General features: G+C 46.8%; 1 protein-coding gene across 1 annotated transcript in view; it reads left to right on the forward strand.

Moving 5' to 3' along the window:
- GALNT18 (polypeptide N-acetylgalactosaminyltransferase 18) overlaps window positions 1-24,749 on the forward strand; it is a 313,674-nt gene that overhangs the window by 215,084 nt on the left and 73,841 nt on the right. Inside the window, exons 4-6 of the mRNA XM_032489016.1 lie at window positions 12,977-13,160; window positions 14,760-14,957; window positions 19,158-19,272. Coding sequence (XP_032344907.1) covers window positions 12,977-13,160; window positions 14,760-14,957; window positions 19,158-19,272 — 497 coding nt within the window. The remainder of the gene's footprint in view (window positions 1-12,976; window positions 13,161-14,759; window positions 14,958-19,157; window positions 19,273-24,749) is intronic.

Genomic DNA, 24,749 nt, shown 5'->3' on the forward strand with positions numbered 1-24,749 from the left:
TTGACATGACTCATTGTATTGTGCTATTCGCTACTGTTGTGATGATCTGGAACCAGACCCACAATATCTCTGAGGTATGCACATACTTGAACTTGGACAAGTTACTTAACCTCTTTGTGCCTCAGTTTCCTCATCTATAAAATGGGTTACTAGTAACCCTTACCTAATAGAGTTCTTATAAGTGTTCAATGATTTAATAACAATAAAGCCTTGCACATAGAAATTGCCCCAAAAGGTGTTGTTGAGTAAGTGAATGACAGGTTGGGATGGGAAGGGGGTTGGGGACTGACTATGAAGTGGCCAGAGGGTGAGTGACCCCTGGAGAGGAGCAGTGGTGTCCTGTGCCTGGGGAAGTCCCAGGGCAATTTGCTGCCAGACTAGTTCTCGCAAATACTGCAGGGGTCCCTGCTCCCAGCCTAGGCCCCTCCCTCTGAAAGGGAGGAAGGGAACAAAGGAGTGCAGACTAATGAGCAAATACTAGTTCTACTTATTAAGTACTTACCACATGCCAGGCATTACCTCACCGAGCTCTACAGCAACCAAGAGGTAGATAACAATATCCCCATCTCAAAGATAAGGGAACTGAGGCTCAAAGAAGTTAAGTCACATGCTCAAAGTCACACCACTGCTTAACGGCCACACTGGGGATTCAACTGAGGTCTGCCTCTCCCCTGAGTCCTTGTTCTTTCTGCTCCATGTGACATCTTTCAATAAAGAAATAAAAACTCGAGGGCTTAAGGGCAGAGCAGCTCTGCCTGGCCACCCACCCCTTCATGGGATCCTTCGCTTTGAGAACAGATTACCCGAAGGTGTTCTGGAGCTGAGGGAAATAGCATCAAACCTCCTGATCTGACAGGCAACGGCAGCGGGCTGGGGTGTAAACATGCCCCCGAAGCCCACTGGGTCTCCTGAGTTGTGAATCGGCCAGGCTGAGGCTGTCAGTCACACAACCTGAGCAGCAGTGATCTGCACAAGTACAGAGCTGACTTACAGCCTGGGGGAGCCTTCGCTCTTTCTCCAGAGGATGCTTAAGGCTGCACCCGCAGGTCTTGGACCTTAAAGCCTCATGTCAGTCCTCACTGGTTGCCTGGAGCACATCAGTGTTTCAGAGGCCTCATGTCTGCTTTCCAAGGAGGAAAAAATCTCCCTCACCTTAGCCTTTCCTTCCTAAAGGAGGAAGAGCTGCAGGGGAAGTCTTCCTAAAAAACATGAGCTGGGTCAGATGAGGCAGGAAGAATGTTCCAAGCAGAGAAAGCAGTTAGTGCAAAGGTACTGTGGCACCACTGAGCTTGGTGTGTTTGGGAACATGACTTGTGCACAGTCTGGCAGAGCAGGCTGAGAAGCAAGGAGGGGCCAGGACCTGTGACCCTGCACACCAACAGCAATAGCAGGGGATGGGGAGTGGGGGGTGGGCATTAGGGGAGCTGTAACTCTGGTATTTACAGAAGCTTAGACTCCTATGATCTCAGGGTCATGAAAATTAGTATCAGAGCATCAGACTCTAGAGATCCTAGAATCTTGAAATTTTGGACTCATAATCATAAAGTCTCGGGCTCTCCTTCATGAGATTTTAATCATTAATTTTCTTAGCTAGGCAGCACTTAAACTCTCCAAGTCTTGCACAAAATAAGTTAGCACCCAAATACTCATTGGTCTCCGTCCTTACCCAGTGCTGGCACACAGGGATCGGAGAGCCTGGGCCTGGCCTTCCCGGGGTCACCTTTGCCTGATGGGACACCCAGAGGGCTTGTTCTCAGCTTGGATTTAACCTGCGGTGAGATGTTGCGGTCCAGAATTTCCTAAGGCTTTGAGTTCGTGGTTACGTCCTCCCCAGAAGCTCACAAGAAGCTTACCTACCTGGCACCTCTGAGCTGGAAGGGCTGGGCTGGAGCTATGTTGGCTCTGTCTGGACACAGCTGACATTAATCAGCCATCATGGCATTTTGTTTTTTTCAATGGAGGTACTGGGGATTGAACCCAGTACCTGCTAAACACATGCTCTACCGCTGAGCTATTACCCTCCCCACATCCTCCCACGGCATTTTTTAATAAGTCCTGGGATTCCTACTGAAAACCATCCGAGTAGTAGGAGAATCTGATGCCCTTCACACAATTTTACACCCTTTGGGCTGCTGCCTCACCTTTGCTTTATAGGAATTTCCTCCTCACGTGGCCCAGGGAGAGCAGAGGCAAACTGGCCACTTTCCAAGGTCACTTAGCACATGAAGACAACTGAGTTCTACTAGTCCATTATTCTCATTTTCATTTTCTGAATTACTCAGGGTGGAGGAATGGAGAGCCTGGCGCTCTGGTCCTGGGGGAGGAGGAGGTGGATTCTCTTCCTGGCTGTGCCAATTTGGCAATTCTGGGTATGTCCGGAGCAAAGAAAGCATGAGCATTCAGAAGCCCCTGCGTGGAGCTGAAGGGGGAGGGGGGCAAGGACCTGGACCCCAGGCCAGCCCTTGAGGAACAGCAGATGAGTCTGCAACATTTTGTCTTCCGTGCGACGTTGGATTCCCGGGTATAATTGCATTGTGAATCCAAAGGCAAGTAGCAAGCACTCTAGGAAACCCTCATCCAGACTGAGGCCCTTTTTTCTCAGAAAAATTTGTGTTTTGTTTATTTTGCAGGGGGAGGTAATTACATCTATTTATTTATTTAAATGGAGGTACCAGGGATTGAACCCAGGACGTCACACATGCTCAGCGTGCACTCTCCCACCGAGCCATACCCTCCCTCTCCCCACTTCCCTCATTTCATGATCTTGCTTTCTCGGGGATTTGTATCTCAGGGAAGCTGGATTTTGTGTGTAAATATGCTATCCACCTTCCCATCTAAAGGAAACCGAGTTTAGCAGTCTAATACATTCCCTTGGGTTCTAAGGATATACAGTCGTAAAAAGAGGACGTTGTCTTCCTGGAATGAATCAGTGATCTTAGAATGCTGTTGCGGCCTGAGACCCGCGGCTCCTTTGGCAGGCTGTGGGGCAGAGTGACAGAGAGCAAAGTCTTTAGAATCGGACAGGCGCGAGTTTGAATCCCTGCCCATTCCTTACGGTCTGTGTCATCTTGGGTATGTCATTTCAAGTCTGATCCTCCAGTTTCCTCCTTTGTCATTTGGAGATAATGATATGTGGGATTACGGACATGGACTTGAGCCGGGGTGCCTGGGTTTGCATCCCAGCCCTCCCTCTTCTAGCTCTGGGACACTGAGCCAATCCTTCCACTTCTCTGTGCTCTGATTTCCTACTCTATGGGACGGGGATAAAAATATTGCCTGCCTTGGGTAGTATGATGGTTGTTGAGAGGATTGAATGAGTCATATATAAATCCGGTTTAGACCAGTACCTGGCACGTGGTGAGTTCTAAATAAATTCACCTTAGCCATAAATGTCATGGTTTGCAGGGTGGTAGTGAGATTTCAATATGGTGAGAATCTAGAATAATGTACAGTACTTCATATGCACTTAATATATAATTGCTGAATGAATGAAGAAAGAATGGGGTGGATTGATGTAAAGCCCTGAGCATGGTGCCCATTATACAGTGAGTGAAGGGAGGCAGCCACTGAACTGCAGCCTCTCTGCCTTGGGCGCTGGAACCAGGGTGCTGGGGCTGTCCTGGGCCATTGCCAGATGATCATGCACATCCTTTTCCCACTCTGCACATCTCTTCCCAACTCCAAGCCAGTGGCATCAGGTGAGTAGCCTGAAATCAGCTATGGTGGGAGAGTATTTATACTGCAGACACTGGCAAATGTTATAAATCAGTTTTTTTTTTTAATTGAAGTATAGCCAGTGTGAATTACAATGTGTCAATTTCTGGTATACAACATAATATTTCAATCATATATTTACATACATATATTCGTTTTCATATTATTTTCCATTAAAGATTACTAATACATGAGATTTCTGTTTGTTGTTCTTGAGAGAGAGAGAGAAGAAGAGTTAAACATTGATTGGCATCCAACACATATCCCTGACTGGCCAGGGGGCTGTTTTTATATCATCTGCCACAATCATCTTTAGAGACCAGTTTGGCCATTTTGTTGCAGGATACAGGGTCTTTGGGAAAATAAGTCATTTTGGAGCAGATAGGAGGGGATTAGTGGATGTTGAGAGTCTGGCTTTGGAGACCCCACTGAGGAGTGCGAATTTCATGTGGGTTTTGATGGTCACTAATGCCTGGCTATGACATGGAAGAGCAGACCCAGACACAGATGGCTGGATCTGTTAGGTGGTAATCCTGGGACTTGCAATAGCCGAAGTAATGCTTGGAACGTCCCAGGAAGATTGTGATACTCTGCCTGGACCCTGTAACCGTATTTTTTATGCCTCTGTGAGGGCTCCTAGATGTAGCCCTTCTCCAAGTCCTGAGGAAGGAGAACCATTTAAGGTCATTCCAGATCTACTTCAGTGCCAACTGACTTCGAAGAAGCGCAGCTATTAAAGGAGCTGGACAGAAGTGCAGCTGTGAAGTGTATGGGGCAGAAGAATGAACAGGCGTGGAAGGCATCTGTAAACTGCCCAGGACTCAGAAGCTTGTCTGGAGTGATCTTAAAGAGAGAGGAATGCACCAGACAAGGCTGCCCCTGGGCTGGGGCCTCCGGCTGGGCTAGTCTTCTGGGGTCACAGTGTCCAAGCCCATCATCATTCATCAGCAGGACCTTCTGAGTCCAGAATCGCCCTCCAGATTCTTCGGGGGTGGGAATAGATGTGGGCTAGCATCTTTTTATTTTTTAGCTCCCCAGGTGAGTGTCAGCCAGGTTTGACAACCCTTGCATCCTAATGAATAATCTCTCTTTTAAAGTGTGTTGACACATCATTTGTGTTTCAATGGCCCTAAATGGCTTTAGAGGAAAGCCAGTTAATCTTGTGATCTGAGAAAGACCGGCTACTGTTCAGTCTTGGAGGAATAAACAGAAACGTGCTGTGCTTTTCATCTTTAAATTAGCACCACTGGCGACTAGCAATTATTAGCACTTCTCAGCGGAGGTGTTCACACTCCCCTCCCAGGCAACTGGAGAGAGCAGGTGGCAACTCTAATCCAGGTTGGGTTTTGAGGGACAGCATGAGTAGAAGCAGGGCTGGCTGGCTTGAAACTGTGGGGACGGGTGGAAGGGACAGAAGACAGTGCCTTGTGCAGAGGGCAGCTGGGGACCTACAGGGGACAGTCCAAAGCATCAGATCCAAAGATGGCCATGTAGAGAAACCAACTGCTAAGTGAAGGGCCCGCAACCGAGGGTAGCAAGATGGAGCCCATAGGCTTGGGAGAATGAAGAGATAAACTATCTGGCCAGGTAGTAAGGGAGCCTTTTTCAGACAGAGTCTGAGTCTCTGTTAAGAGCTGGAACCACACATAATTCCTGGCCCTAAAGCTCATCTTTGTTTCTTTCAGAGCTCATCAGAATCTCACAGGGAGCTGGTAGGAAATTCAGAATCTCTGGTCCCTCCCCAGACTGTAGGAACCTGTTTTAACGGGCTGATTCGTATATAGTCCTGCTTTTTATCCTAGGAAGGCTATGTATAGTATAGAGGTGAAGAGGATGGATTCTGGGGACAGCCCAGGTGGATTTAAATCCTGACTCCATCATTTACTCTCTGGGTCACATTGTGCCTTAATTTCCTTATCTGTGAAATAGGATGATAATAAATAGTTACTACAGTATAGTGTTGTCAAAAGGCTTAAATGAGATAATAGATGCAAAGTGCTTAGAATAGTGCCTGGTGCATCATTTTTATTATTATTTCCTTTATTAAACATTAACCAGTTAATGCAGAGAGGGAGGGCTAGGGGGACATACGTCATCATGCACATATACATACAGATCACACATGGGTCAAGGGTTCAACACTCACATACTTTCGAGGGTCAGGCAAGAGGGCAGCAACTGGTGAAGGCCTTAGTGACTTGTAGAAGGTATGGCTGTCTTAGTTTGGGTTCTCCCAGAAGCAGACGCTGGGACAGGAGTCAAGGCCAAGGCATTTGCCTGGTAGCTGACCCCAGGGAACAGTGATGAGGGAGTGGGGACATGAGACAGGGCAGCGAAGTAAGCTAATACTGTGAGCATCACAACAAGGTACCCTGGTGGCCCCTCACAGCCCAGTCCTCCTGGGAACCATTAGGAGGCTGTGTACCACCTACGTCAGCCCTGTCCCACCTGAGAGGTCAGGAAGCCGGGATGTGTTCATTTCCTAAGGCTGCTGTGGCCAAAACACAGGACCACCAACAGGGTGGCTTCAACAATAGAAATTGTCTCATGGTTCTGGAGGCCAGGAGTCCAAGATCAAAGTGTTTCTAGGGCTGTGATGGCCAAGCAGTTCCACACCTCTCCCCTAGCTTCTGGTGGTTTGCCAGCATCCTTTGGCCTTCCTTGGTTTGGAGAGGCACACTCCAGTCTATGCCTTTGTTGTCAGGTGGCGTTCCCCCTGTTTGCCTCCGTCTTCACATGGCGTGTCCTTGTAAGGACAGTAGCCATATTGAAAGAAGGGCCAACTTTACTCCAGCAGACCTCATCTTAACCTATTAATTCTGCCACAACCCCGCTTCCAGATCAGGTCACATTCTGAGGTTCCGGGGATTAGGACTTTGACATATGGATTTGGTGGGGACACAATTCAGCCTATAACATGGGGTATTCGTTCCCCAACTCCTAGCCCTAATTGATGGTGGGCTGCAGGCAGCAACTCCAGAGCACTCCCAGCTTGCCCCCAGGGCAGGCCGAGCATGCTCCTGTGGGCAGAGAAAGCCTTCTGGCAGAGAGGAGGAAACCAGCAGTGTGTGTGGGAAGGTGAGTGCCTGGGGGATGTGGGTGGAGCATTAAAACGTGTGCAGGCCCTTCTGAGCGCAGGCCCTATGAGACAGTGCACAGCTGTGAAGCCGGCCAGCCCGCGAGACCTGTTCAGAGCCCTTCTCAAGGGGCAGCTCCTTCTCAGCTCCAGCAGTTATCAATCACCAAGCCAAAGAAATCTGTCTCTGAGCAGACGCAACCCCAGGGCTGCCAATTGGAAAACTATACAAAAGTACATACTCAGATTTCCAGAATGGGGTCTCCGTGAATTGAGAGCTGTGCATATATTTATACAATGGAATACTACTCAATGATAAAAAAAAAAAAGAATAAAATAATGCCATTTGCAGCAACATGGATGGACCTGGAGATCATCATTCTAAGTAAAGTAAGCCAGAAAGAGAAAGAAAAATACCATATGGTATATGTGCAATCTTAAAAAAAAGAAGAAGGAAAAAGAGGACACTAATGAACTCATCTACAAAACAGAAACAGACTCTCAGACATAGTAAGCACTTTTATGGTTAGTGGGGCAAAGTGGGTGGGAAAGGATAAATTTGGGAATTTGAGATTTGCAAAGGTTAACCTTTGCATATATATAAAAATAGATAAAAAGCAGATTTCTTCTGTATAGCACAGGGGACTATATTCAATATCTTGTAATAACCTTTAATGAAAAAGAATATGAAAACAAATATATGTATGTATATGCATGACTGGGACATCGTGCTGTACATCAGAAATTGATGCATTGTAACTGACTGTACTTCAATAATAAACAAACAAACAAATAAAAGAGCACTGTGCAAGGTTTCTCAGCGTTGACATTTTGAACTGGCTAATTCCCGATTGTGGAGGGCTGTCATGTGCATTGCAGGATGTTTAGCAGCCTCCATGCCTAGTAGCATCCTCCTTACTTTTTTTCTCTTTTATTGAAGTTTAGTCGGTTTACAATGTAATGTCAGTTTCTGGTGCACAGCATAGTGTTCATCTGAGCATAGAGGGGTAGGATGAGGAACTGGACCTGGTTCTCCATGGTAAGCTGGGCAGGCTGTTTTACAAGGATGCTGGGCAGCTGCCTTCCAAAGAATAAAGCCCTATCAGGCCCCAATCTCCTGATCCTTTATTTTCTTTTATGCAAGAGAGAAAGAATGTCTCATTAGGTGTTTAAATCAGATTAACAGCCATTGGTACCAGACTTCTGCTCAGCCTGCATTTTGTTTCTTTTGGGATGACCCCTTGGAGCTAATCGCTTTTTATGGGAATAGTACAAGGGGCATATGTAAAGAGGGAAGAAAGCACTCTGTTTAACCAGACTGGTGCATTTTTCATTTTCACTTGGTGTCTGAGTCTGCAGGAGGGGAGGAGACCAGCAGCCTGCATGTAGCTGGCTCTGAGGGGAGGCACCAGCTGGGATGGTGAGGAGTGGCCTGTGACCCCCTAAGTGAAGAACAGTGTTTCATCAGCAAGGCTTCCAGGAGTGCTGATTTACAGAGGTCGTTTAGATGTCAGCAGAACAGGGATTTGTGGACAGCAGGAGAGGGCTGGAGGAGCAACACAAGCAGGATGACACCTGGCCCCATGCAGGGTGCAAGTTGTGTTTCTCTGCCACCATTGGCTAGTTACAGCTCTGCCATTGATTCTAAATCTGACAAAATCTCAGAGAGCAGACTCCCTACCTCCACTTTCCCCAACACATTAAAACAAACATGAAACACAGCCTTCTCCTTCTTTCCGCAATTATACTCCTGTCCTGCTCTTACCAAGACACTGTATAGATATTGCAGAAAACAATTTAAAATAGCTTACAAAGAAAAAAAAGATAAAAGACAGTGAAGCTTTTAGACTAGAACTTGAAAACCAAAGCTTTAGCAAAAGTAGAGAAGCAAAAATGCAGATAGAACCAGATGATTAGTCATTATATTGGTTTCTGAGCTTCCTGGCAGCCTTGGCAAAAAGATAAATGTGACAGGTTATGTATTTACATTTAGGTTTAAAGAAAACCACAAGTTCTTTATGTGTTTTTTTCAGCTAAGTTCTGAGAGGTATTTATCATATATGTATTATATATAGTATATAATAGGATGTTTATTATACATAACAGGCAATATCTTAGACAACAGTTTTCTAGCAAATGTAGAAGTGCTTTTGATATAGCCCTTTCTTGCTTTGGCAATTGGCATGAAAACCTAATTAAGTAAAGAGACTTTGCAAAGACTGAGCCGGTATTATCTAGGGTATTTCAGGCCTTTAAAAAAAAATTTTTTTTTTTGATAGCAGTTGTTTGGTTGGGGCTAAGGGAATCCTCTATTCTAATCAGTAGCTAATATTTGGGATGCAGCTGTCTGAGAACAGAATTTTTTTCCTAGCCAGTCTACCAGAAACCTTTATTCTAGTTCACTGTTAATAGAGCTCAGAGGTACAAAGGGGCAGGCAGCTCCTACAAGAACCAAAAGCCTTTTCATCTCTTGCTGCCACCATCTAAGTAGGCTTTTCTGTGTCTGATTTCATTTCCTGTGCATCAGGAGTTCACAATCTTATTTTAACCCCAGCACCGTACCGGAACAATCGATCCTGTTTTGTTAGCCTTTGCATATAGCAAACCACCTCCAGAAGTTCATGGCTTAAAACAGCCACCATTCACTGGCTTACAATTCTGCAATAGGGCAACTTGTCTCTGCTCTGCAAGACATCAGAGTGTCAGCTAGGATCCTTCACCTGTTTGCAATCTACTAGGGGTTGAAGGATACAAGATGACACTACTCATGTCTAGGGCTTCAGTGGGGTGACTGAAATGACCGGGGACTCCCTGGGTCGCTCATCCTCTAGAAGACTAGTTCCAGCTTCCTTAGGGGAGCAAGAGAGTAAAAGCAAAAGCTGCAAGGCCTCCTAGGACCTGGGCCTAGAATGTGCACAGGGTCCCTCCTGCTGCATCCTGTCATCCCAGCATCAGCCCAGATTCAGTGTGCAAAGCAGCTACACAGGATGTGAATTCAGAGAGATGGGGCTCATGGGAGATCATTTGTGGATCATAGCCACAGCCCTGTCCCATCAACACCTCAGTAATGGCGGTCCCCAAGGGCAGCGATTCTCACCTGGAGGCGGGAAGGGGGACCAGGGAACGGGCATGTCCTCCCTGGGGCAGGGAGTGGGGCTCATTCGGTACTAGCCTGGTTCTTACTCCTCGTCCTGTGCACTTACCACTTAATGGCCACCATCAAAAGTCAAAATATCAGGCTTTATGGGCTCCATTTAAAATTTCAAAAAGGAATTATGGTGAGTGGACCTTTGAAGTCATAAAACAGTTAGTATTTTAAGAGGCCTCCTGGTAAATCATGCCTGAAGACCTTGTTAGTGTGGGGCACACTGACTTACACTACTGCACTGCCGACTTCCTGACATTTGAGAGACAGCGGCGTCCCCAGGCCTCCCCCATCAGCGGTGCCAATCGGAGAGCATGAGATCATTTTCTCATTGGCTAGAGTGAGATGCATAGGGTGTTGATGGTAGCCCAGATGTCAGCTGAGTTTTCTCCAGGCTGAATGAGAGCACTTGACAGTCCCCTCTGACCCTCCCACCAGACAAGGGTCACACTATGTGAAAGGATGAGCTGGATGACAACAAAAGCCACCTGCTCATCACTTCTCCAGAAGCTGGAAAGCTGGAAGTGCAAGATAGCAAAGACACTGGATAACAGAGTCAGGGGGAAAACACTTTTTCAAAGAAAAAGATGTATAAATCTTTTAAAAGACTGAATTAAAGGCAAGTAAACGTAAGATCCTGTTTTGGCTCAGAGCACGTGCATGCCTGCACCCACCCACACACATGAAGAGGTGGGAGGGAGGTCTGACTTAGCAGCACCATGTGGAAAGAACCAAGAGGTATGTGCTTCCAGTAAGCTCAAGTCAAAAGTAGGCAAATTTAGTGTGACTTTCAGTTGTATTAATAGGGACATAGAATCTAGATTAAGGGAGGTGATTATTTCCCTCTATTCTGTATAGCCCAGTTCACTCCAGAAAAATTAGGCCAATTTCTAGCTTCATAATTTTAAAGTGTTAGGGGAAAACTAACATAATTAGAGGGAAGTTCAACATGATAAAAAGAAAAAAAAAAACTTGAATTTAAGAGATACAAGGAAATATAGGAGGACCTGAAGACACTGACCTAGAGAAAACCTCCGCAAGGACTGAAGGTTAGTCTCCAACTCTAAAGGGTTGCCGTGTGGAAGAGGGGCTTAATTTGCCCTCTATGACCCCAAAAATGTCTTGGACCAACGAGTGGAAGGTTGAGGGGCGTGGCCTTTAGAGGGCGAAAGGAGAAAGAGCGTCTAATAGCTAGAATGGATTCCCCGGGGCGCCCTGTCACTGCAGGGGACCGCATGGTCACTCAGCAGGATGCACAGAGGGGGTTCAAACCTTTGATGGGGAACTAGTTCAAAATGAACTTTCAAATCCTAACTCTAAGTTTTGGGATCCATAGGGACTTGCCCAAGGTCACAGGGCTTGTTAGTAGCTGTCCAGCACCAGAGTCTCCTGCCTCCATCTCAGCGCATTAGCCTCGGAGTCACAGTTTCCTCATCTCTGTAATGAGAACTCAAGCAGGAGGGAAAAGAGCAGCCTCTGGGCCACATCTGACCCATCCACACAGACCTATTTGTTTGGCCAGCATCGCGTGGTAAAAGACTTGAAATCACATAACAACCATATTCCTTTCCTAGGGCTGCAAAGTATCTGGCACCACAAACTGGATGGCTTAGAATAGATGTATTGCCTCTCAGTTCTGGAGGCTGGAAGTCCAAAATTAAGGTGTTGGCAGGACCGTGCTCCCTCGGAAGGTGGTAGGGAGGGGTCTGTTCCAGGTCTCCCTCCCATCTTTTGGACCCTCAGATGGTCCTTGGATGCTAGATAGCCATCATCTCTTTATATTTCTTCACACTGTCTTCCTTCTGTGTGTGTGTCTCTGTGTCCAAATTTCCCCCTTTTATAAGAACATCAATCTTATTGGATTAGTACCTAATGACCTAACTTAACTTGGTTAAATCTGTAAAGATTTTATTTCAAATAAGGCCATATTCTGGGTTCTGGGTGTTAGAATTCACCATATTCTTTAGGGGGGGAACAGTTCAATCCGTAACAGTCCACTCTGATTCCCCCAAATTCATGTCCTTCCCACATGCAAAACATCCCCATGGACGTCAAAAACTGGTTTAGGAACAGGTTGCAATGCTAATACATGGGAAGCAGAATTAAAATACTGTCCTCTTTCTCCTACACTGTGCTCCTGCCATGGGGTACACCTCATGCCCTCTTCTCAGACCTGGGGAGCTCCCTGTTTGGTGCCCCAGACTGGGCACCAAGGGACATGCAGCTCCTGACATCCTCTGATAAGGACGGGGCTCAGCCCAGGGTGGGGTCTGCCCCAGGACTTGGGCCTGGGCAGGCTGGGAGGAGGGGAGATTGGAAATCAAGTCCTGGGGAGATGCTGGGTTTGGAGGTCAGCCAATGTGGTCCACTCAGGCCATCATTTTGGGAGAGGGGGGCAAAACAGGCTATTGCCTGAGCTGCAATGGAAAATGCAATGAACATGGCTACTAATGTCTGTTTATGGTTATGAAGATGCAGGGGAATCAGATGCTTAGCCAGGCCCAGCAACAGCCAGCAACAGACCAACAGCAGCCACTAACATAGGCACAGCTCCTGGTCATCCACTTGCTGGGAGGATGGAGGTCCAGGCTAGGCGTGGGTCTTGGGCGGTAGTCTCTACAGATGGAGCTTCCTCTGGGGACTAGGGGAGGACTGGCAGAAAGCACTGGGGGATAAGGAAGCTGCTGAACAGAGGAGAAGAATGTGGCTTTTGCGGTCATTAGACTGGGCTTGAACTAGACTCCCGCTCACAAGCTGCATCGGACAAATTGATCACCCTCCCGAGCCACATCTTCCCAGGGGCTCGTTGGGAAGGGTAAATGTACCATGTGTGAGAGGCATGCTACTTGGCTCAATAAACACTGTTTTGCTTCTATTTTCCCCTTCAAAGCCGAGCTGCGCTGGCCAGCCTGGGGGACACTAAGGAAGACCTGGGGACTGGCCCCTCCTGCCTCTTTCTGGGGGTCAGCTTATCCCAAAGGGGTGGATGTCTTGATCGTCACTGCCCTCATGACACTAACGGTGCGTTTTCTCCATCATAGAGGAATTAAAGGAGAAGCTGACAGAGTATGTGGACAAAGTGAACGGCCAGAAACCTGGCTTCATCAAGGTCGTGCGCCACAGCAAGCAGGAAGGCCTCATTCGCTCCAGGGTCAGCGGCTGGAGGGCTGCCACCGCCCCCGTGGTGGCGCTTTTTGATGCACACGTGGAGTTCAACGTGGGCTGGTAAGTGCCCATCTGGAGCTGAGGAGGATGAGTCCCACTGTGGTCCAGGGGCTCTGGGTCGCGTGGGTGCAAAGCCTGCTGGGATCTCAGTCCTGAAGGGGGAAGAAGAGATCTGGGTGTGAGAGTGACCCAGGCCACAGGGCTGGCCCTTCAGGCTGGGAGAGGGTCAGGGGTCAACACGTCAACACACAGTGTCTCCAGGGTTGGTGACATCAGATGTGACTCCAGCTGGCATATTCCTCTAGGAGACATGATGGGAGAGAAGGGTAAATGTTCAGGGCAAAGTGAGAGTGCCAGCCCAGTAAGGACCAGGTGCAACCCCGGGAAAGGGAGAGCTGACCAGACACGAGGCAGAAGCTCACCCCACAGACAGGGCCAAGACCAAGGGGGCAGGAGCAGGTAAGGTGGCTTGGCATTCTCACAGGTGCCCTGGGTCCCCCAGATGCCAGGCTAGGGGCAGCACTGCATCTCAGGTTCTTTCTACAAGTGCAACTAGGTTTTAGAAAACCTTTCTTTCTCTGGTCAGGGCTGCTCAGGTGCTGGGTAGGGGGCAAGGCCTTGGTGGCTACAGCCACGCAGGGACAGGGCACCTGACACCAGAAGGCATGCTGTGGCCTTATTGTGTGTGGCTTTGCAGAGAGCCTGGGTGTAGGGGGCCCAGGTACTGGGAACGGCCGTGTGCACTGCCCCCTATACACTACGCCTGATGGCGCTGAGGTCCGCTGTGCCCCCCAGACTCCAGGTGCCACCCTCTGCCTCCCTGTGGTGAAAAGGGCCCTTTAGCAGGACAGAGCAGCGGCATGCACACGGCAGGACTGGATCCGGGCATACTTTTACATAACAGGCGTGAATTAAGGCTATAATGCAGCCATTTTTTATAGTTGAAGTCCCTGCTTGCCATTTGTGACTATTTAGAAAGCATTTTCCGTGGATTTATGGCCAGAGAGGAGAGGGACACTTACTATTTCAAGCCGATTTGAATAAACAATTATGCAACACATGCATTATTAATGAGAAGCTTATCATTCCTGTCTGCAAACATTTTACTCGCTTGGTGCCCACAGGGGCTCCTGGCTCCACGGAAGCCCAACCCCTCAACTCTTCTTGGTCAGTGGGGACGCGTGGGGTGAGGGTGGCATGTCTGGAAAAACCGAAGCAGCGTCACGTGATGGGTGGAAGTAGGTTTGTTCTCACCCCCCATGCCTCTGCCATCCTCAACTGCCTTCCTCTCCTGGATGATGCACTGAATTTTAGCAAAATCAAAGCCCAAGTTGAAAGCTTCCCATGGAACCTCAGATCTGTTCCCTTTCTTCTTTCTTAAGTCTTGATTTTTTTTTTTTTCTAATGGGAAAAAGGAAAACAAGCAGACACCAGGCTGTAAGGCACTAAGAATCTGTCAGCTCTGCCTGGGACATGCTGGAGGAGGGGTCCGGTCTCTTGCCACCCCAGGAGTCTGGGGGTGGGCAGTCGAATAGGGACTCCTTCCCGGGAGGCGGAGCAGTTCTCCCTGGAGGAGATGGCCAAGCGTCCCTTCCTCCTTCTGTGAGGAAGGGGCTTCAGGAAGTGCCCGTGTCCCCTCTCTCCCTCCCTCCTGCCCAGGGCTGAACCCGTGCTCACCCGCATTAAGGAGAACCGGAAACGGATCATCTCCCCATCCTTTGACAACATCAAATATGACAACTTTGAGATAGAAGAGTACCCGCTGGCCGCCCAGGGCTTTGACTGGGAACTGTGGTGCCGCTACCTAAACCCCCCCAAGGCCTGGTGGAAACTGGAGAACTCCACGGCCCCCATCAGGTAAAGCATCCTTCCCTGGGCGTCTCTCTGCCTTGTCTTCCAGGCAAGGGCTCCCTTCCCAGCCCAACCCTTGTTCCCCAAACTGGGGAGGTGGGTGGGGCAAGGTGGAGGTGGAAAGAAATCACGAATGACCTTCAGTCACAGCTTACAGCCTCTGATGATCCCTTTTCAAAGACCTGTGGTACCCAGAATCCGGAATCCGTTCACAGGCTCAAAGTGACTCAGGTCAACACATCACCGTGGGACACCTGCTGGGTGCCAACTGCTGTCCTGGGTGCTGGGGATCCAGAGTGATCAAGACTCAAGTTTTTACCCCTAAAAGCCCGGAGTCTAGTGAAGACAAACATAATAATTGAAATAAAGTGATGGGAATAGCAAATGATTCCCCATACTGGTGCCAAGTGCTGTGGACAGTGGGGAGGGTCCTTTTCAGAGAGTGGAGCACTTGCACTTGTTTTTAAGGGTGAGTAGGAGATGATGAGGTTGGGACAAGGAAGGACACTCAGATTTGAAAGAGCAGAATGGGTTCCTGGACCCAGAGTAGGTTCACAGGGACTGAAAGGAAGGGGGATGGTGAGGGGGCAGCCCCAGGCAATGAGGCTGAGGGGCAGAGAGGCAAGACCAGCCCCCACAGCACCTTGTATGCCTGGCTGATGTTTCAGCTTATCCTGTAGGACTCAGAAAAAGGCTTCAAACCACCTTTCAGGATCCCAAACACTTTCTGCCTTCACTACTGCCCTCAGAGACACCTGAGTGAGTCCCTTAGGTAGCCTCTATTTTATGGGTTAGGGATCCTGAAATAGCCAAACCCACCAGCCTTTATTTCTATCTGATTAATCACTGATCAGGTGTCTTTATGCTCCCTGCAAAGTCCCACCCATTAAACACACAGATGGCATCAGAAGGTGGCCTTGGGGACAGTTCCTGAAATGAAAGAGAAGATTAGAAACTGATGTTGCTTTGTATTACGTGAGGGAGAAAGCTTATGAAAAATTTAATTGAAAGTGGGTGATTATTATCTAAGATCACAGTTTTTCTTGCCAGAAGAAAAATACTGCATTCGTATTAAACACAGGAGGGAAGCAAACTCCACCTTGCTCTCCCGTGGTTGTCTCTGTCCCCCATCTGTTAGGCCCTTGCCACAGTTTTGTATTTGTTAAATCTTTGCTGGGAGGTCACTGTGTGCAAGGGCCTCTTACACACATTCGTTTCATTTGCTCTTTGTCATAACCTGGTGACAGTTCATGGTGTCATTCCTGTTTTACAAGATAAGGAAAGCAAGATGGACAAAGGGAAACGGCCCGGACAAAGGCTCTGGCCAGTTTGGCCAGGATCCAAACCCGGGTCAGCTAGATTCCATGCCTAGTCATTTCCCTTTCAGGCACCACTGTTGAGCTCAGAACTGATGTGGCTGGATTCCGCCCCTAGGTCTGTTAAATGCTCCTGGGGGGAAATATGCTGTCACATAATGAGTGTTCTTGCAGGAGACTGCACTGGTATTAGCTGTTTCTATTCCACTCATCTCTAAATGTATCAGCCTGGACTTAATCAGTAAACCCACATTCTAGGTCCTTGACAGAGAATATTATCTCAACCTCAAAATTTCCATCACCTAATTTTTATCAAAAACTGAGAGAAATTCTATTAATAGAAGATTTTGGAAGAACGTTCCTCATTTTATCCGTAGATGAAGACAGCCCCACAGAAAGCTGTGGGTTATACAAATGTATCTCCTATTTCCTTGGAGCTGTACTTTAGTGCTTTGCCCACACCTGATGTAAGCTACAGAAAAGCCCAGAGATATCCTCTGTTGCTTTCTAAAGGGATAACTTTGAGATGGTTGTCACTACGTCCCAGAGTAACCTCTTTAAAGAGACTGACGTGAGAAATTTCTTTCAAACCGAAAGGCTTGCTATTCCTGAGAAATTAGTATGATATTTCCACATGGGGACTGTAACTCTTATTTCTAAAACCATGTATATTCATTTTCACCTTGGCCACCAGGAAGCTCAGGGTCACCTTTATGAGTCCACTTTAAGAATCATGAAGAGGAGGCATGCATTCTAATAGCCCCTAATTTTTGCTGAAATTTTGGCATTTTCAGACATTTATCTATTTTGTTTTTCAACGTATTTTACATTTTCTTGTAAGCTATTTCTAATAGCTTAATTTCTAACTTGGGGAATGAGGCAAGATATAAATCAATAACCCTTTCAGCCTGATTGAATCCACTTACTACCCTAGCTGGTTAATAAGTAATAGACTGAGGGGGCTTGTGCTCTTCCCAGAGTAACTGTTTTAGATTCTGTTCTTTCCCTGACTGAGCCTGGCCATTTGGGGAAGGCCCCTCCTGCATGTCCTGGAATGCCCTGCCTTGCTCAACATTTCAGTAATGTCAAGAAAAAGCTTGAGAGCCCACTCTGCAGGTCTGATGCTTTAACATCACCATGCATTTAGAGAGAGGGGATTCTCTGGGTTTCTTCAATATGCAAGTGCCTCTTTTAAAATGCTCTTTTGAGTACCAGTTGTGTCCCAGAGGTTTCCACGTGTTTTACATTATTTAATTTAACCCTGGTGAGATTATAGTTGATTCTATTTCATAGATATGGAATCAGAGGCTCAGAGAGGCTAGGGAATTCCTTTCAGAGATACACAGCCAGAACGGGAACCTTTCCCCCGGCACTTGCCTCTAAGTCCAGGTCAAGCATCCCCTACCAAAGTAGGAGCTGAGCCTAAAGGAGCAACAGATTGAGGTGGACTGACCTGGATGCCTGTGGTCTATGGAAGGTGAGGCCATTTGGAATAAAAGGCTGTAATTTGAAAGGAGGAGAGGCAGAGACTCCAAGGCACCAGTCTGCCTGAGCAGCCTCCTGCAGTCAGCATTCTCCAAAGAAATGGCCTGCAAAATAGGTGTTTCTCCACCTTGATGAGTTTCCAGTTTCAAATATGGGTCCTTTTGCATGTGAGTGACAGTTTTCTCATTGCTGAGGATTCTTCATTTCTCCTCTTCTTTCTCTTCCCCTCCAATTCCTCAGCTGCCAGCTGATAGGATGGCTCTGCGAGGGCTAGAAATGGTAGCAGCGTGCAGTGGAACAATTCAAAGTCATTTGTGTAAGATGATGCTCTCAGAAGAGAAGCAGCCCACATGTGCTCATGCTGATTCACCGAATGTGAATCTCCCCTTGTGACATCCCGCGCTGGGTGTGTGCACACAGCCAGCTGGGTGAGGCCCGCAGCACTCACATGCGCTAAGGAAAGGACTTACCAGCTGCTGATGGGTTGCTCCAGCCTGAGGCCCCTGCTGAATTCCAAACCAGACCAGCTACCTAGGCCCTGCCTGTTGGATGGCTGTCTCCCCCTAGTGACCCACAGGCACCTTAAGATCAGTTTTCTCAGCCTGGAATCCTTCTTCCTTCTGCACCCAGCTTCTTCTCTGTCCCCCTGTTGACAGGGGCCTGTCACCCAAGCAGAAAGTCAGTTGGCATCCAGATTCCTCCTTTTCTCTCACCTTCATAGTTCATCTGTTTCAAAGTTCTGCCTATTTTATATCAAAGTGTGGCTTTCAATAATCCCGATCTCTGTTCCTGGTGCTCTGGTCCAGGTCTTCATCTCTCACCTGAGTATAGCAATAAACTAACTGGATTCCTCGATTTCCACCCAGTCTCCTCCGATCAATCACCCCACAGCTGCCTGAATATTCTTTTTACAAACACAGATTCTGTTCATACCACTGTCTGCTTAAAATTCCTCATTGATACCCCTTTACCTACAGATAAAATCCAAATGATTTACTGGGCTGTCCAAAGTCCCAGCTCATCTTTCCAAAGGGACCGAGGTAAAAGGTGGGGAAGCTGGCGTGGATGCCCAGGTAGGAACAGAGACTGGCTGTACATTTGAGGGATACAGACACGTGATCTCAACTGGCAGGCTGAGCAGGACTTCTCTGGGCTAACACTTGCAAGTACCACCAGGAATGACAACTGGTCCCAGGCCAGGAGCCATGTGTTGCTGCCCTGATGAAACAGCCTTTCTGGGGTAGCTGGTGAGGGTAGACTAGGAGGGCCACTTGGAGAACGAGACCCACACCAGTTCTGGCACCAAAGGAATGGGGAGGATCAGATCGTCCTGGCAGGAAGGCAGCACTGCCCCCAATGAGACAGCCCCTCTGCTCACCGCTGGCCATCTTCCCATGCCCTGCAGGAGCCCAGCCCTCATTGGCTGCTTCATCGTGGACCGGCAGTACTTCCAGGAGATCGGCTTACTGGATGAAGGCATGGAGGTCTACGGAGGCGAGAATGTGGAGCTCGGGATCAGGGTAAGCAAGATTTCTCGCCCGTGGGACTTGGCTCAGCTTCCGGAAGGTGAATGAGTCCAGGGGGTGGGGAGATGGGGCTCAGGACTGAGGGTGGCGGACTGATTCTGAAGGTCCAGTCCCTAACTTGGTCTGTGTGTGTGTGTGTGTGATCAATGCTGGTGGGTGTGTCATAGAGACACAGGGTGGGTCCTGTAGAATTTTCAGGAAGGAAAGGATGCCAGAAACTGCTTTGGCTGGCTGGGGACATGGGTGGGTTGAGCTCCCAACTCAGGAAAACATCTTGGTTAAAACCAAACACAGGCTCCTCAAGGGTGAGCAGAGGGGCGCTCCAGGACGAAGCTGCCAGCATCGAGGGGGTGCTGGTCAGGAGGGACCCTCAGAGTTGCTTCGCTTCACTCTCCCCACCTTTGGCATTTCTCACCCTGATTTTCTCCATCTCCTCCACAGTGGCTCACAGACCTTCCTAAAGACTTTGTCAAGAGAGGGCTACAGGGTACAAACAGCAAAACACAGCCGGGCTCACTCCATGCAGGTTTCTGACCCCACCACAGGCTGGTCAGACCCTTAGACCCCTCGTGCCTCACACCACTTTCCGGAGGTCGCCACTGTCCAGCCTCAAAGTGCAGGGCATTCTGCAGCTATCAACGTGCGGTGTGCAGCCACAAGAGGCACCATTTAATCTCTCATCCTATAGGAACCTTTCAGAGGCTCTGGCCCGCTTTCCCTGGGCCCGTGAAACGGTAACTCCAAAATGAGCCTCTCCCCCATGTCTGAGGGACACATTAGGTCTCTGGGTGGTTGACAGAATTTGATGATGGATACAGTGAAGGCCCTCATCCTATACAGTGAAGGCCCTCATCCTATACAGGGAAGCCTCATCCTATATCATCTTATCCTCCTGAAAAAACAGACGTACAAGCTGTGGCTTGTCCCCACGACGGGCCCCACTGTCCTCTCCGTGGGGATCTTTAAGCAGCCTGGCACACCATGCACTGCAGGCCTACCAGCCCCTGGAGAGGACCTCGTACCTGCTGGTGTTTGTGTTCATGGCAGTCTTCCCAGATGTTCCTCCTCCCTGCAGCCCTCCGTGCAGACCGCCTAACAGCTGGCTAGTTCCCATAGTGACCCCACTCTTGCCCCTTTGGCCACAGTGTCTGTAGCCAGCATCTCCTGTTCTGATCTCCAGCTCCCACTCAAGGACTCCAGCTTGGATACACCTTCCTCGGCCCTCCCACCCAGTGGGCAGTCAGCTGGCCGTGGACAGCCCTGGCCCTGCCCTGAGGGGAGGTGGACGCTCACCTCCAACGAGCATCTCACACCACCTACGATGACCCGACAGGCAGTGTGGGCCTGACTTGTCACCCAGACTAAACACTAGGGCTTTGAAGTCTGGCGGCAGGAGCAGCTTGTCTGAAGCCGAGCTTAGAAAACACTTGCAGACACCTGTGTTCACTGAAACCCACAGAAATTGCTTTGGAAGCAGTCAGAATTCATGGGCTTATTGGGGAGCTAATGTATTCATAGAGGACAGAGCCCGCATAATCACCCTCATTTCCCCGTCTCTCCCTACACCAGTCATTTATTCACCATTTGCGTCCTCACCATCTCATTTCCGCACGCTCCCAGATAAATGCTCACCCCCAAACATAATATTTTCCCCTAGTTGCTGCTGCCGGGAATTGGCTGAGCGGGCAGGCCCGCCTCTAGTCACTTATGCTCTCGGGGTAAAAATGTCCAGAAATGGAGAAAGGAATTAGATTTGTGAACTCTGCTTCCAACATGTGTGTGAGTCAATCACGGAGTGGTGGGAGATTTCTGGCTTTTCCTCGCCTAGATTACAAAGCTGTTTCAGCGCATGGGCTGGGGGAGGCTTTCAAATACTTGTTTAAAATCTTTGGGAGGTTTCATTCTCGGGGTGTAAAATACAGTATAAAATATTGCCTGGCTTTTTTTTTCCCCCTCCATCTCTTCCCTCCCATTTGACAGAGGTGAAGTGTCATGGAGCTGAAGGAAAGGTGGCTTTTAAAGCAGGGATCTAGCAACCTGTTGGCTGGCAGGGCTGAGGACAGAAGGAGGGGCTAGTTAATTTGAATTTTAATCCCGGGTTTCTGCTTAAGGGATACAGAACCTCTGACCATCTTCAAAATATGTTCACATTTTGTGTGGTTTTCAGTGTTTTCCTTTCACGTTTATGAGTTAACATCTCAATGCTTCACTTTCGCCATCTAGAATCTCGCTTTAATTAGGGAGGACTGTGCGTAAAAATGGGAGACATTATGTCTTCCAGACCCTAGCATTCTAGGATTCTGTGAGTTCTGCTATTGTTTTCTGCAGTGACATTTGGAGAAAATTCACCACTTTATTACATTGTAAATTTTTATAAGTCTCCATCTAAGTGATGCGTAAGAAGCCAACAAGAAAAGAAAAACTTATAACTATTTTGCATTTTAAAAATATATATGTTGACTTATTTTGTCCATTTTCTTACATGGTTTCTTTTTTGATTCTTTGATCATTCGTTTCTAAGGCAGAAATAATAAATAGGCTAAAAGTGAAAAGAAAAAAAGACAGACATTGCTTTTCTCACCTCATTTACTCGCAGGCAACTTATTCAAAATCCTTACCCATTTGGCACAAAGAAATAGAGTTATTCACACAATTATTCGGTACCTACTCTGGCACTTTACTTATAGCATCCATCTACAAAACACCCTAAAAGGTAGCTGCTACTATAATATCCTTTTTTTTTTTAAGGTGAAGCAATTGTGAAATTAAGAGCTTACATAATATGTTCTTGAGGTCATACAACTTAGATCTTTATGACTGAAAAACCTAGTTAGATATACCACAGTGATCTAGTGATAAAAGTTCTCTGAGCATTCCCTAAAGAGTATTACAATGTCCGTGCAGTAATTTTCTTCTACTTCATTCACAATCATGTTTACTGAGTCCCCATTTAAAGCCTTATTCTTATTTTGCACTCAGTCCTAATAAGCCTTTTCCCCCGATTTGTTAGTCCACAACTCAGTGGGAAAAAGAAGGGAGCTGCTGTGGGCAAGTAGAAAGAAAGGAGTGAGAAATAAGAGCTGACGTTGAATAGGAGAAAGGTTTACATAGATGATGGCTGTAAGAATGCTAGAATATATAAGAGAGTATTCAAGAGCTGGCAAGAAATTAAATTGTTAGAAACTGTTATGGGTTAAATTTGACTCCCCTTTAAAATATGTTGAAATTCTAACCCCTGGTACGTGGGAATATGATCTTATTTGGAAATAGGATCTTTGCAGATGTAGTCAGGTTGAGAGGAGGTCTAGGTTAGGGTGGACCCTAATCCAATATGAGTGATATCCTTGTAAGAGGAGGAAGATTTGGACACAGACAGACATAGAGGGAAGATGACCATGTGAAGATGGAGGTAGAGATTGGAGTTATGATGCCACAAGCTGTGGAATGCCTGGGGCTACCGGAAGCTAGAAGAAGCAAGGGAGGATCCTGCCCGAGAGGTTCTGGGGAGACCGTGGCCCTGCCAGCGCCTGATTTCAGATTTCTAGCCTTCAGAACCATGAGAGAATATATTTCTGTAGTTTTAATGATCCAGTTTGTGGCACTTTGTTATAATAACCCAAGGAAGTTAATACAGACACCAAAACCTAGGTGAGAGTGGGAACCTAGAGAAGGTCTGGGTCTGTTATATTTGAAGAACCTGGACACTTTAAGGTTATGGTTTGTCAATTTCATAGAGTATACAGAGGACAGGATACAAAGCCCAAGGCTTGACCAACATTAAAAGTCTATTAAAACAGCCACCACCCCTTACCTCCCACAAAGCTGAGACCACAAAGGCCAGTTATCTTAGTGTAAAATTGAGCTAGAAATATTCCTACCCACATTCTCAGTGTTAGAGTGAAGATTGCCTGTCTCAATCTTACGCTAGGATGAGAGGAAAAATTCTCGCCTGTGAGTCTCTCCATTGGATCTATAATTTAAAATCAAAATACTTCCTGGTGCAGAAAACCTCAAGAGTAGAATTAAAGTTATTGGAGTCTCTTAGGCATCTGCCAAAGTGTATACGAACCCTCTCCGGGGAAAGACCCCTTTAATCCAGGCCACGAAACTTCTCACAGCTGGAGTTCCAAGGAATATGAATTCATTTTTTTTTAATCACAAAACAGACAAAGGAGAAAGAACCACGAGCAAACACCAGCAAAGGCATTGGACAGCCAAATTTAATCTACATAAGTCTTCAAGTATTGAATCGATCATACATAAGATATAAAATGTTGTATACTGTATTTAAATACGTAAAAGAAGAGATTGAAAATATGAATAAAAAGCAAGAGACTATAAAAAGACCAGTCATATTAGGATAAAAATAGAGTTTCAAACATGAAAAATATAATAATGGAAAATTAATAGCTTAATAGATGGATTAACCAGCTAGATGGATGTTGTTGAAGGAAAAAAATTAGTAAACTGGAAAATAGAGCTGAAGAAATTATTCATAATCAGCCCAGGAAGAAAAAGAAAAAAATATGAAAGAAAGAGGTTGAGAGACATGTAGAAATGAGAGGGAAGGTCTAATATCTTAGAATTCTAAAAGGAGACAGTAGAAAGAGAGGATTAGGCAAAAGGAATATCTGAGTAGATAATGACAGATTCAGGAAGTCAACCTGTCCAAAACAGGTTAAATACAATAATATTCACACTTAGAGGTGTCATAGTGGAACTGCAGAACACCAAAGACAAAGAGAAGATCTTATAGCCGTCAGAGAGAAGAGAAGGACTACCAGCATTGTATGATAGTTAGAGTAACAGTTGACTTTCCGATGGCAATAGCGAAATCCAGAAGACCATGAAGTAATATTTTCAATATGCTCAGAGGAAATAATTGTCAGATTATGTATGTATACTCAATAAAAATATCCCTCAAAAACTAGGGTTAAAGAAAGCCATTTTCTGAAATACAAAAATTGAGTTTGCTACTAATGGATTCTCACTAAATAAAAAAAAAGAATATACTTTGGGTATAAGGAAAATGAGCCCAGAAGGGAATCTGAGATAAAGGAAAATAATTAACTCAAAAAGTAGTAAATGTATGAGTAAATCTAAAGAAATATTGATGGTAAATAACACTATAGTAATTTTCTGTGGGGTCGTTCAAACTACAGTGCATGACAGTTGCAAATAAGTTGGGAGGGGGTGATTGTAATTAAGGTGTTCTAAATTGGTGGCCTTCATTGTTAATGAAGATGGATAAGATACTAGCTGACTCTAAGTTTTGATAAAATAAGCTAGTTAAAATTTCTAAGGGAATTACATCTTAATAAAGCTGGGGGAAAAAGAAAAACAAATAAGGAACATTTCCATCACTGCAACAATTACAGCCATGTCCCTTTGTAATCTATCCCTGCCCTAGACAACTACAAATCTGATTTCTGTCTACATAATGTTTGGCTTCTATATAAACAGAATGATAC

The sequence above is a fragment of the Camelus ferus genome, chromosome 10 (genome assembly GCF_009834535.1).
Source record: "Camelus ferus isolate YT-003-E chromosome 10, BCGSAC_Cfer_1.0, whole genome shotgun sequence".
Taxonomy (NCBI): Eukaryota; Metazoa; Chordata; class Mammalia; order Artiodactyla; family Camelidae; genus Camelus; species Camelus ferus.